General features: G+C 40.4%; 1 protein-coding gene across 7 annotated transcripts in view; it reads left to right on the top strand.

Moving 5' to 3' along the window:
- The window catches only part of RUNX1T1 (RUNX1 partner transcriptional co-repressor 1), a 228,537-nt gene that overhangs the window by 211,608 nt on the left and 3,733 nt on the right, over positions 1–13,196 (top strand). For 6 of the 7 annotated variants that reach the window (XM_061602866.1, XM_061602831.1, XM_061602845.1 and 3 more), the window contains one exon: positions 12,536–13,196. This exon is cut by the window's right edge and continues 3,733 nt beyond it. In XM_061602866.1, the coding sequence (XP_061458850.1) occupies positions 12,536–12,811 (276 nt within the window). In that variant the 3' untranslated portion in view covers positions 12,812–13,196. The remainder of the gene's footprint in view (positions 1–12,535) is intronic. The other variant, XR_009759645.1, reaches the window with a different exon arrangement.

The raw sequence follows: 13,196 nt of genomic DNA, 5'->3' as shown, positions 1-13,196 counted from the left end.
ATTACTTGGGTTAAAAGATTCAAATTAGCTACTTGCCCCATCATGAAAGAACTGGCAAAAATCACAGGCAGATAAATCAGCGGCATGCTGCAGTACGTATCCATTATTTAAGGGAGAGTAAGATTTTAATTGGTCCCAGGCATGTGCAAAGATGAAAGGCTATTGTGGAATCACTGGATGCCCAGTTTTGACTTAATGTGTAGCAGATGAATAAGGAGGAGACTAAAGGAGTTGATTTTCAACATCTGAAAGTTTTCTCAGGAAGAGTGTCTAGAAATATATCTTTTTTTTAGTACTTAACTGTTCTAGTGAAGAATTAAATATGACATAAATTAAAATGTAACAGCATTTTGTATCTCAGATATGCCAAGGCAATGTCTTTGTGGATGCTATCTGCTATTAAAAATTAAATTATTGTCCTCCTGTATAAATTTACGTCAATGTCTTCCACAATTCCTGATGCAGCTCCCCCCAAACAAAAGTATCAAAATATGTTTTCAAATGCATATGCTTCATGCTGCCCTCAAGTTCTTTTGCCTGGCTGGAATATGACTTGATCTATAATCATGCCCCTTGCTTACTTGGATATGGATATGGATGTAGAAATATCTGAGTTTTGCATAGCTGGAATGTAGGAGCAGCTTGTCTAGTGGGGCAGAGCTACAGCAACAGTGTCTGGGCAGTAGCATCAGTGCCGCTTCCTAGGCAGCAAGGTTGGGGCTGTGCTTTACCACCACCACGCCTCCTTCTGCTAAGCAGTAGTGACATTGCAGCTGAGAGGCTATGGCCATTGCTCCACCCCACCAAGTGAGCCACTCCTTCTGGAAGGTAGCCTGTGGTATCAAGATAAGTCTAGTATCTGTTGCTCTGCCCACTTTTGTCTCTGGCTCCACCCACTGGCATAAATCCCCCAGAAGGTTTCCCATGAGGGGATGTGACCCTCAAAAAGGTTCTCCGCCCTGGACTAACCAATCAAAGTAGTTTTAGTTTGGGATTCATTTTTTAAAAAAACTACGTGTCCATGGTTGCAAATTGTGGGTTCTGCAATTTGGTAATGTACCAAGTGATGAAGCTCTTTGAAACCTGTGTTGCCTTTCTGAGTCTTATATACACCTGGTTATGTAGCGCAATTGACTACAGAACTAGTCAGAATCATAACTCCATTGTGGGTTTGGGTGCTTTTTTAGAGTGCTTTCATTTATCCCACTTCCTTAGTAGGTATTTATGCTATTGTTGAGGCTGGGACTGAGCTCTGAGTGAGCGTGGAATGCCAGCTAACTCCTGTTTGACATGTCCCCCCAGTCCCCCCCCCATTGTGCTAGTGGAGCCCTAGAGGTGCAACAGTATAACCATGTTAGCATATTTTTTTCCACGGCATAGTCATGTGCTCCACTTGCTTGAAGGATTTTAGAGCAGTCCTCTCATGCCAGTGAGTAATTCATTGAGAGAACGGTTCTGTAAATCCCTGGTGCCAGACTTTACAATCTTATTTCTTTTACTTTCCATAGCCATTTTAGGCATTTGGGGAGGACATGTGTGGGTTTAAAAAGTGGGGTGTGGGTTTAAAGTGGGGAGTGGGAAGATGCACACACAAGCACTACCCTAGTATCCTCACGTATGCTGGCTCCACTTCAGACCTTCACACATTTAGGATAAAGTGCTGAAAGGGAATTCTGAGCACTCTTAGACTTCTTTCTGTGGTCCTGAAGTGGAGCCACCATGCACAGGGAAGTTTTAAGGGCAGGGCTCGCATGTACACACATCCTTCCCATGTTACACCCACACTTGTTAATACTAGATGCCTCAATAGAGCTTGTGAATGCATTCAAGCCATGCTTTGAAGGATTGGGAATGAACCATGAGCTCAAATGCTCCTTCTTCCCCTGGCATGCATGACTTAATTAAGGACATCCTCTTTTGATTAAACCATTGTTGTCATGATATCTGAATGGGGAAAGTATGGTTCAGGCAAACTCTCCAAACAGGATGGTTTGCAATACTGATTGGATGGTTCACTCAAACCATTGTTATTCATTTTCTTCTTCTATGGATCAAAAGAGGAAGTAATTGATTAAACTACATCTTTAATTAAGGGAGTGTTTAAATCTAACCTATTTCTTTCAAAGGTCAGAATCCCACACTGTTCTATATTTCCTTCGAATGAAAGTTCAGTTAACATGCACCTGAACCTTATATTTGCTACTGCACAGAGCATGAAATTGATCTTTCTCACAGCTCTAAAAAAAGGGGAAGTTCCAACATAAATGAAAGAGTTGGTCTAGTTGTGCGAATTAGTTATTTTAATTCCATTGGAACAAAGGATGTTTTAGAAGCAAAAGGACAGAACTGGAGCAACTTGTCAACAGATAATTTCTTTAGCACTTCTTTATAACTATAGAAAAGGAGGCTAGGCAAAAACTGATGTGCTCATCAGAAGACTATTTGGCTAGGGGCCAAACCATGTGTGAACATGCTCCCCTTTAGTGACTTGCTGTGCTGAGCTTGGCTTTATGAGTTGCGCAAATGAACTTAAATAGTAAGGGTGAACAGCTTAGTGAACCTACTGCCAAGGTCATTGAAAAAGTTGAAATATCTGTCTTTTTGTACCAATGTACAATGACTCTGAAGAATCTTACACATACCATGCTCTTAATTGCCCATGTGGGTTGTAGAGTTTTTGCTAGTTGAAGCAGATGCTTTTCTTTTCTTTTGACATCTGCTCAGATAAAAACACAAGTGCAGCTGATCCAACAATATTATGTAGGGTTTATCTGCTTGGCAATTTTGCTTGGCTGTACATTTTGAAAACACCACATCTAACAATCACCATCCCTCCATTAGCAGTCTTTGGAAATCACAGCCAAAAGTGTGACACCTAAATGAAAGAACTCTATGGAGCATTGTTACACTTCATGTTGGCAAATGCACATATTTATATGCATTTGCAAAATGACTTGACATACATTAATTTATCACAGAACACACTTGAACCATATTTGAGTTTACATAATTAAAGTGGTTGAAGAGTTGAGAGATTTGTGTTTTTATACCACATTTTTAGTGGTGATTTTCTGTGTGGATAGGCAATAACTGCTAATTAATCAGGAAATTAAATATATTATAACTCTCTTATAAGTGGATTTTTAAAAGAAAAGTGAAGAAAATATTTCACCTACATGGACGTTCTTTAACATGTAAACCTATAATCATTCAAGACAGTGAAGCCAAGACCACAGGTGGTATTCAAGGTTGCTTAATCCAGATTGTGATTTTATGATTGCTTAGAATTAGTCAGTTGCCTCAGATGGGATCATGAAATAAAAACACAGGTGTATGTGTATACCTGAGTGATAAAAGCCCTATATATTTCAGCCATTTTTACTGTCTCCTTATTGATTGTGTATTAGATATACTCAGGGCCAGTGGAATTGAGCACAACACCAGACTAACTTTGAACCATGTATCCAAGAAGGTCACCATGAGATAATTAGTGGGTTTGATGCCTTATCTCATCTAGGTTAAGGAAATCCACTCAGAGTGCTTTGATTGAGGACCCCAAAATCTTGGGAGTCAGCAACACTGAATATACTTATTTTTATAAAAATGTTAAAAGAAATAAATATACTGGCCACAATTCAACAGAGTAAAACATTTCAGTGACCTTAAATGTGCTTAACTCTGTGTTGGATTATGAACACTGTTTTTACTATCTGCATCATCTAGTGTATCTGTGTGACAAAGCTTACAAATCTTGTCCCAATTGATTTGAAGCTATGTTGCTCTTCATAAGAACTCATTAACTGATATGGTGAGCCAGACCAATGGACCATCTAGGTCAACATTCTGTTTTCCAACAGAAAATGGCCAGATATCCCACAAAACATACCCTGTTGTGTGTTCTGTTCATCTGATAGTCAGGGGTTCCTTGTTGTTTCAGAGAAGACTGGCAGCTTGTTTTATTGGCTTAGTTCACTTGACTCAGTGGCAGTTAAATGTCATCATCATTTATCTGCTTGACGTCTACAATAAGCCAATGGATTATTTTAAAAGAGAGAGTATTATCAAACTGGCTAGGCCATCTTGACTGCTGTCATTTAAAGTTTAAGAGCAGAGGGATTCATTTATGTAAGCAGCGCTAGATTTTGCTTGATATACACCAACATCAGTACAGCCTAAACTGTTACTCTTAGTTCCATACTAAGTCATGGAGGATATGGCTGTCAATGGCTGCTAGTCATAGTGGCTCTGTGCTAACTATATATACATCACTGGGGAACACAAGCAGAGAAGTGCTATTGCCTTCATATCCTGCTCGTAGGCTTCCCAAGAGGCATCTGGTTGACCTCTGTGGGAAACAGACTCAGTCGGCCATTGGACTCATTCAGCAGGGCTCTTCTAACAATCTGTAGTTAGATATTCCACAGGTAGTATACCTTGGGTAGTTCAAAGCAGACATCAGGAGCTAAATTAGATTGGGAACTGATACTATGGGAGAGAATTTTTAACCCTTTTTCCAATGGGCTGTTTTCTCCATTTTTCTCACACACCACTTTGGTACATGTTAATTAGCTTGCCAATGCCAGGATCTTTATATTATCACTAACTCTGTCTTGTCAATGGTCTCTGTGATGATTTTACATTCATTTACACTTGGACATAATTGTCATAGTCTGTACTTTTTAAATTTCACTTCCCTCTGACTTCACTGTGTACAGTCCCCCCCTCACTATTTACAATGCTTTCTGCTTACATTGTTTACAATCCTTCCCCAACACACACATAGCCCATATACTTGTCCATAGAGGATTACATTTCATTTATCTGATGAAGTGGACTCTTGTCCTCAAATTCTATAATAATCTATAATAAGGTTGTTTTGTTTCTAAGGTGCCATAAAACCATACTTGTATTTGAGCAGTCACTAGCAACCATAGGCTACAAGGATGGTCTACGCAGGCAAGAATTTATTTATTTTTTTAATGTCGTTGGTTGCCTGATTCCCTTCTCCTTCCCATCCTCCAGTGCCCAGCCATGTTGGCAACACAGCTGGTGGCAATTGGGTTTGTGATGCCATTAGTCCTAGTGAAGAAAGTTTGTCTCATTTCTTGTAAGCTGTTTGCAATTCTGTCTATAAGCAAGCTAGTACACATTTTTGCTGACTAGTAACTTTTGTGAACTTTTTTACAATACAAAGGAATGGTTTCATAGCTCCAGATAAACATTTTCATTGCTTGGAGAAATAGATAAACATGAAAGAGAATGCATGATCTGTGTGTTCATTGTAGAGCTAGAAGCCCAGATTGTACAAACCAACCAAGCTTCATCAAACCTCTTTCACCAAAGCAGTCTGGCACTGAATCATGCCATTTATTCCTTGCAGAGCTTGGTGGTTGTTCTATACAATTACAGTTATAAGTGTAGCAAAATAACTTTATAAACAGGTTTTAACAAAAGCATATATGTTCATAATTCCTTTTCCTGCATTTATTTCAATTATCTATTTCCCTTGAAGAGTTTTGTTTGAAAATGTACTGGAAACTCTGCAATTGCTTAAACCTAATTTTGTGCACTCATAGCTGTCTGTTGCTATGCATTAGGTTATTCAACGTGCCTCACAGAAAAGACACTCCACAACACTTTTATTTGTCATGGTCTTTGAAGAAGCCATAAGTCAGATCCAGCAAAAGTTAAGGGCTCTTTAGGCCTATCAAATTCAATGGAAACATGCACTTAACTCCCACTGAAATTCAGTGGGGCTTATAGGTACTTACCTTTTGACATATCGTGTCCTGTGTTCACACTCAAGCAGTCAGTGGTGCAGATCTCTGTGTGCAGACTGCCCTTACCCACTGTCCAGTTTGAACATGGCAATTCCACTGCTGTTCGATTAGTCTACTATATGCATGGATATTGCAAGATTGCCAGTATGATCTGGCACCTCCATGCATGAAGGGGAGGGCACATTTGTTCTGCATGCAAAGGATAAGAGGAAGATGAGCAAGTTGCTGGAAATCAGCAGTGAAATTTGCTGTTGCCTACATTGTGTGAAGATGCAGAACTAGATGGCCCTTTGTTAAAATCCAACAGCACTCTTCTGGTGTGTTCTTATAATGGGTGGCTGACAAGTGAGAGGACCAGCTGTGTGGGCTTATTCCAATACTTGCTTATCTATTGCCACTCAGTGATGCCATCATGCGTTTATCCTTTTAGGTACATCCAGCAACCCAAGCTATCCCACAGAACTTTTCCTGGGTCGGGGTGAGCCCGTGGGAGGATACCTAGAGGCAAGGGGTAGGAGAGGGAGCTGGATCAGTCTTGCTCCTTGTCCTTTCCACACTGCCTCAACCTCTAGCCACAGTCTTCCAGTACTCGATGCACAGAACAAATGCTAGATTAAGGTCGCAATATGTTTTCACCAAGACCTCAAAATCAATTGGCTAATCTGTAGAAGAAGCCCTTGACATGCATTATACTGCTAGCTATAATAGAAACATTCTGTTAGATACATTCTAAAACACACTTATTATATGCTAATGTACACTGAGGTGCTTTGCCCTAGGTCTTCAAATGCAGTACTTTAATACATGAATGTGAGAGACAAGATGGAAGATGTACAAATTTAAATACAGTAGGGCCCCGCTTTACAGCATTCCGCTTTACAGCGCTTTGTTCATGCAGCGGTTTTCAATTAGGGAAAGGCCCTGCTCTTACAGCGCTTGTTCCGCTAATACAGCAGGTTTTTTCTGTCGTGCGCCATTTTGACATCATTTTGATGTCATTTTCGCGCAACGCGACCCCTTATACTCTATGGGGCCCCACTTTACGGCGATTTCCGCTTTATGGCGGGGGCCTGGTACCTAACCTGCCGTATTAGCGGGGCCCTACTGTACAAAAGTTACATGCTTTTATATTCCAAATAAGACTATAGTAATCCATGCAATGGGAGGAGGGAGCCTGTTTCGGTTAACATTGGAGGCACCCTGCTTCTGAAAACCAGTTGCTGGAAACTGCAGGAGGGGAGAGTGCTGTTGCGCTCAGGTTCTCCTTGCAGCTTTTCCATAGACATCTGGTCGGCCACTGTGAGAATAGGATGCTGGACTAGATGGGCCATTAGCCTGATCCAGCAGGCTCTTCTTATGTTCTTGTTAGATACCTGAATACTGATATAATGAGCTACTCTGTCAACTGTTGTTTCTCTTAAGCTACCTGCAGCCATTACAAGCCATTGAGCTTTACATGCATGTGATGGGCAGGCTTTAAGCAGAAATCTAAAGAATCAGTGAAAGTAATCAATTAAACCTATTATCATGTATGTGTTTGTTTATTTTAAGAATTTATTGTTTGGTTTTCTATAAAGATTCCCCAAAGCAACTTATTTTTTTTAAAAAATAAAAATAAAAATGCAATCATCGATAACATGAACTATAAACAACAGAAAATATTAGAAAAGCAACAGTCAATAAAATAGATTAATCCAACGAAGGAGCCGAAACAATTTTAAAATAATTGTTTTGGTGAATAAAAGTCTTAACCTGGTGCCTGTATCATGATAGTGTCTGGATGAACTATTCTAAAGAAAGGGAACCATGCCTAAAAAGCCTCTGTCTCTGGGAACCACCTATCTGACTTCTGAATGTAGAGATACCTGAACAATGACCTGAGAAGCTAATCACATAGAGTGGGAAAATCCATATGGAACATTTTAGCATGAAAGTTGCATGCCTTAGCACTTCTTCTCAGACTAAGCTACTGAGTATACCTCCTGAGTATGGATGTGGGAGAAATTTCAGTTTGCATTTAAAGCTGAATTTATCAAACTGGTCTTTTCAAAACAATATGAAAAGTAAAACGAGCATTCTTTAAAATTCAGACTTACCTGAATCTTGCAGTGCATTTCTCCAACCAAACAATGCTTACAAAAATATTAGGGGGAAATGTGTATAAAAATGAATATATTAGTGAAAATAACATACAAATGCATTATATTAGGAGAAAATGCTTGCAGAAAAATGTATATATCAAAACTGCGAGTTTATTAAGAGGAATTCGCACTAAAATGCTGAATAAGTTTTATGAAGATTTTTTTTAAAAAATCTCAGATTGCTGCAGATATGTGGAGAACTGTATTTAAGATTGGGAAAATGAACTAAGACAACTGAAATGGACAGATCCATCCCTACTCCTGAGGCAAAGAGGGTTACTTCTGTCACCCACTTGCCCCACTGCTAGAATGGTAGGGCTTAGCTGCTCACAAAATGGCCACCATGGACATTTGGTATTGTGTCTACATGGGAGCTAAACCCTACAACATGCCATTTGCATTAATCAGTCATTGCCACCTAGGGAAAGAGACCATAGTACAGTGGTAGAGCACATGGAGTTTTCCATGTAGAAGGTCCCAGGTTCAGTCCTTGACATCTCCAGTTAAAGATCAGCTAGGAGGTGATGTGAAAGACCTCTGGTGAAGCCACTAGGAAGCCACTGCTAGCTGGATCAGGCCATATTGGGCTAGAGGGATAAAGGGACTGATCCTGGACAGTAGCAGCCAGCTTCTGAGCAGGAACATAGGACACTACATTATAGTAGCTCAGGCTGTTTGCTCATCTAGCCCAGTACTGTGTACTCTAACTGGCAGCTGCTCTCCAGGATCTCAGGCAGAGGTCTTTCCCATAACCTGCTACCTGATTGTTTTAAGTGGAGATGCCAGGGATTGAACCTGGGACCTACCCTTGAGCTACTATCCTTCTCCTGGATACAGTCTGTCTGAGCTATGAGACCTTTTAGAATTTTAGAAGCACAGACCTCAGCATCTCAATTATGCTTAACTCACGCAGGTGCTGGTTTCCAGGGAGAGGTTGTAGAAGTGGGACCTTTCTCCAGGCATGGAACTGGCTATTAACAGCACTTTCTTTTCCTTTCAGTGAGGTTTTGATAAGGCTTCCCTTTCGGCTCCTTTGAAATTAATGGAGGTTGTGCAGTTGCAGTATGGTCTGGTGGTTTGCAACCCAAGTATTTTATCATGAGTTTGATAGTGAACTCAGCATAAATTTGTGTTCTATTAGAAATTCCCCATTGTTGCTATATTTATAATTTTGGAAACTTGTTTTTTTCATTGTGATTATATTTTCTTTCAAAATAAAATATTTCATAAAAGCTACCGTAAAGCCTCTCCACTCCCTGTAGATAAAATGTAGGCAGAACAAACCTGAAACCATGGACAGTGAATCAAAACCAGCTGATGATAGACAAGGAGTCTGTATTCCCAACAATTTTAACCACTAAAAAACATCTGTTTCTCTGTGTTGGTAATTCCACCTTTTAAGAAGAGTTTTTAAAAGATGGGAACAATTTTTGCAAATACAAGAGGGGAAAAAATCCCACTTCATGCATTTGTAATTACCTGGTTTAGTCTGCATGCTTAATCAGCATGAGTTGAGTTAGAAGTGCTGCATACATCTGATTTCAATCTAGCAAGGGGAAGGAGGGAGAAAGAGAGAGCAATGAGTATTGGACACTTAACTATTCTTGCATCTGCCAAAACATTCCTGTGCCAAAAAGAGAGAGTAAATCTAACACTGGGACTATTTTTTAAAGAAGCCACTTGACTCCGATTAAATGTTTAATTTCCTTAAAACAGTGTTTTGGATTTAGGTCTTTGTTCTTTCCTGGTAACTGGGATTTCTGTTGTAGTTTAGGAATCTCACTTATCGGCTGGCTTTGCTCCAGCCATCCAGCTGGCATTGCAAAGCTGGAGGGAAGTGAGCAGCAGGCATCCTTTCTGGTGGGTTCCCACTTGGCAGGGAGCGAAAGGGAGGACGCCATCAGCTGGCGATATGCTTAACAAGGAATGCGTTGTTCAGAATGAAATGTAAGTAGGGAATGAACTTTTTGAAGTTTTTAAATGCAATCCTTTGTTAATAGAAAGAAATGAGATTTCAACAGTGCAACCTGGCTTGCTTGACCAGCTATGAAAACTGATAGGTATACTGATTTATCAGTTCAGTTTCAAGTCAGGGAGGTCCAGTACACTTGTGCAGTTTCCTAAGCTGTAAGGCAATCAACCTTTTCCAACCCGGGACTCACCTTTACATCAATCATTCATTTGGGGACCAATTTTTACCATGTATATGTGCAGTCGTAGCAACCTATCTTCAATCAGGCCGTGATCTGGTAATGGGTCCTGATCCACCAGTTGAAGACCAAAGCCCTAGGATGGCTTATACTTGGCGAAGGCCATTCTTCCCTTTTATGTCACAAATAATTAATGTGGTCTTTATGATGGGCCCGGTCCAGCTAAACAGCAATGTGTATTTTCAGTGGTTTTACACAATGAAGGGAGAAATTGTTTTTAATTATGAAGTCACCTTAAAGCACTAGCTTCTGCACATCTTCACGAGAATGTAGTATTAAAATCATGAGGTGGCTGCCAAACGTGTCTTGAGGATCCTCACGGGTTCTTCTGTGATATAGAAGATGGATACATTCAGCCACAAATTGAGTCTTGACCTGTCTGCTGTGTAGTATATGTTTAAAGAGGCCTGGCCTTTTCCAAACTCTAGTGAGTTTGGAAAAGTTTATGTGAGACTGAATATGTTAATAGTTTTCTTTTAGAAAAGCTATTGCTACCACCCAGAAGATGGTGGGTGCACGGGGGTTCTTTTGTTTAATACGTTAAGGATTCCCACCATTAGACAGGTGGTAGATGCTGGAGAGGGCAACAGACAGACCTTTGTGTGCCACCCACTCTGCCCTGTATCCCCTCTGCTATCCTGGTGCCCTCAGGTGCCATGGTGGATGGTGTGCCATTGCCAGGGTTTGAAATAAAATTCATCTACCAGTTTAATTGACTTTTGTCCATGGAATGAGGGGAAAGCTTCTTGTCCTTTGCCTCGGACAGCAAAATGTCTTGGGGTGGTCCTGAGAATTCCTTCAGTAACAGAGCCCAGCATACTTAAAACACACGCTCCCTCATGAACCTCCCTCACTCTTTAATAAGACATTCCGGGGGGTTACATTTCAGGGCCTCCTTCTTGGGAAGTATGGCAGCCTGAAGCAGGACTTGGCACTAATTCCATCCTCCCAAATAAGATCCATCAGTTGATATACTTCTAAGTGTAAAATGTCTATAGTTTCTGTTGTTAATTGTAAGATTGATTGGGTTTCTTTCTTTCTTTCTTTCTTTCTTTCTTTCTTTCTTTCTTTCTTTCTTTCTTTCTTTCTTTCTTTATTTATTTATTTATTTATTTATTTATTTATTTATTTATTTATTTATACAATTTATTACTTGGCCTTCACCAGAACATCAGGACAACAGCAATATAATACACAGTTATGAAAACAAATTAAAATTATCCCAGTTATAAAATGCATAAAACTGTTCCAAATGGAACAGAACAGTATAAATTCAGCAAAAGAGGTGGGTTCCACAAAACAAGTTACCTTAACTTTCAAGGGCACGGTGAAGAGGTGTGTCTTCAGCATATGGCAAAAGATGTACAATGAAGATGCTAGATGCATCACTCTGTGGAGGGCGTTCCTCAATTTAGGGGCTGCCACAGAGAAAGTAATTAAAAGTACAGTTGGTAAGAATGCAAAAGTGGCATAGAAAACTCATCACTGATGAACTGTGAGTTGGAAGGGCCATAACGCTATGTAGAGCACATATTTTTGCATGCAGAAGGTGCCAGATTCAATCCTTGGCATTTCCAGAAAAAGTCTCCTCTCTGAAACCCAAGAGAGCCAATGCAGGACAATACTGAGCTAGATGGACCAATTCTGTGGATCATTGTAATGTTGCTTCCCATGTTCCAATGAGTGAGGATCTTTCTTTCCATGAACCATAAAAAGCATGTGCACATATGGCATATGGTGCATTGTAGATCATGATTTATGGTCCTCTTTAGATGTTCTAGGTTAAAGCTCATGCACAGGCAGCTAAGTTGTAGATTCTTGCGCTCTCTCCCCTACCCACCCCTTACCTAGTCAGCTCCAGAGTTGTATCACATATACTTTTGGAAACTCCCTTGATCTGTAAAAGGGGTGAAAATGGAGTCAAAATCTTGCTTGCATATATAGAGTCAACTCCTTTCAACTTGAGATTGCAATGTATGCATTAAATTATTTGAGTAAGCCAAAATTAAGGATTAGATCCCAAGCTGCCCAGAGCAGAACTCCCTCTCTAAGGGGACGCTGCAGTCAGCAGAAGGCTATCTTTGCTGGTCTCCTTTTCCCCTACATTCTTCTGTGCCCCTAGAAAGTCTAGTCTAGAGGGTTGAGGCTCTCAGGAACAACATGGGAGATGGCACCAGGGACTGAAATTGGCAAAATTCTCTTCGCTTCCACCAGCAGGTTAACTCCACTGGATCCAAATCACTTTCGCAAATAGAAGGAGCCCTTTTGTTGTTCATGGGACAGTAAGCCCAGCTCTACTGTCAGCTAGTACATTGTACTAATTCTACAGATTATACTGATGTTAACATTCCAGCCAAATGACTGACATTTCTTGTCCTGTCTCTCTCTCTGTCTGTCCTAACAGAGTTGCTGGAACTGTGGCCGTAAAGCTAGTGAAACCTGCAGCGGTTGCAACACGGCGCGATACTGTGGTTCATTTTGCCAACATAAGGACTGGGAGAAACATCACCACATCTGTGGACAGACACTTCAAGCCCAGCAGCAGGGAGAGACACCAGCAGTCAGCTCCTCCGCAACACCTAACAGTGGAGCTGGGAGCCCCATTGACACACCACCAGCAGCCACTCCTCGGTCAAACACCCCTGGAACTCCGTCCACCATAGAAACAACTCCTCGCTAAGACTGAACTCAGAACTACTTAAAACAAAAACAAACAAAATAAGATTCCTCATCCTCAGATGCTCAAAAGTTTTTACTGAACTGTCATATTTCAATACTGCAAAAGAACTTATACTGTATCTTGAGGTAGAAGTAAAATACAGAAGGCCAGTAACGGGTCATAATGACTTCTTCTGGAAAGCAAAGATACCTTTTCTTTAGGAAACTGAGAAGAGCAGATAATTTTAACACATACAAAATGATAGATTTGACCTCCTCCCTGTTATTTTCCAGTAGCTGGGATTTTAAACTAGATGACCTCATTAACAGATGCTTTACCAAACAGCAAACCAAGAGATTGCTAATTGCTGTTGAAAGCAAAAATGCTAATAATATAAAGTCACAAT

Source organism: Rhineura floridana, chromosome 1 (assembly GCF_030035675.1).
Source record: "Rhineura floridana isolate rRhiFlo1 chromosome 1, rRhiFlo1.hap2, whole genome shotgun sequence".
NCBI lineage: Eukaryota > Metazoa > Chordata > Lepidosauria > Squamata > Rhineuridae > Rhineura > Rhineura floridana.
This window is presented reverse-complemented; position numbering and strand designations above follow the sequence as displayed.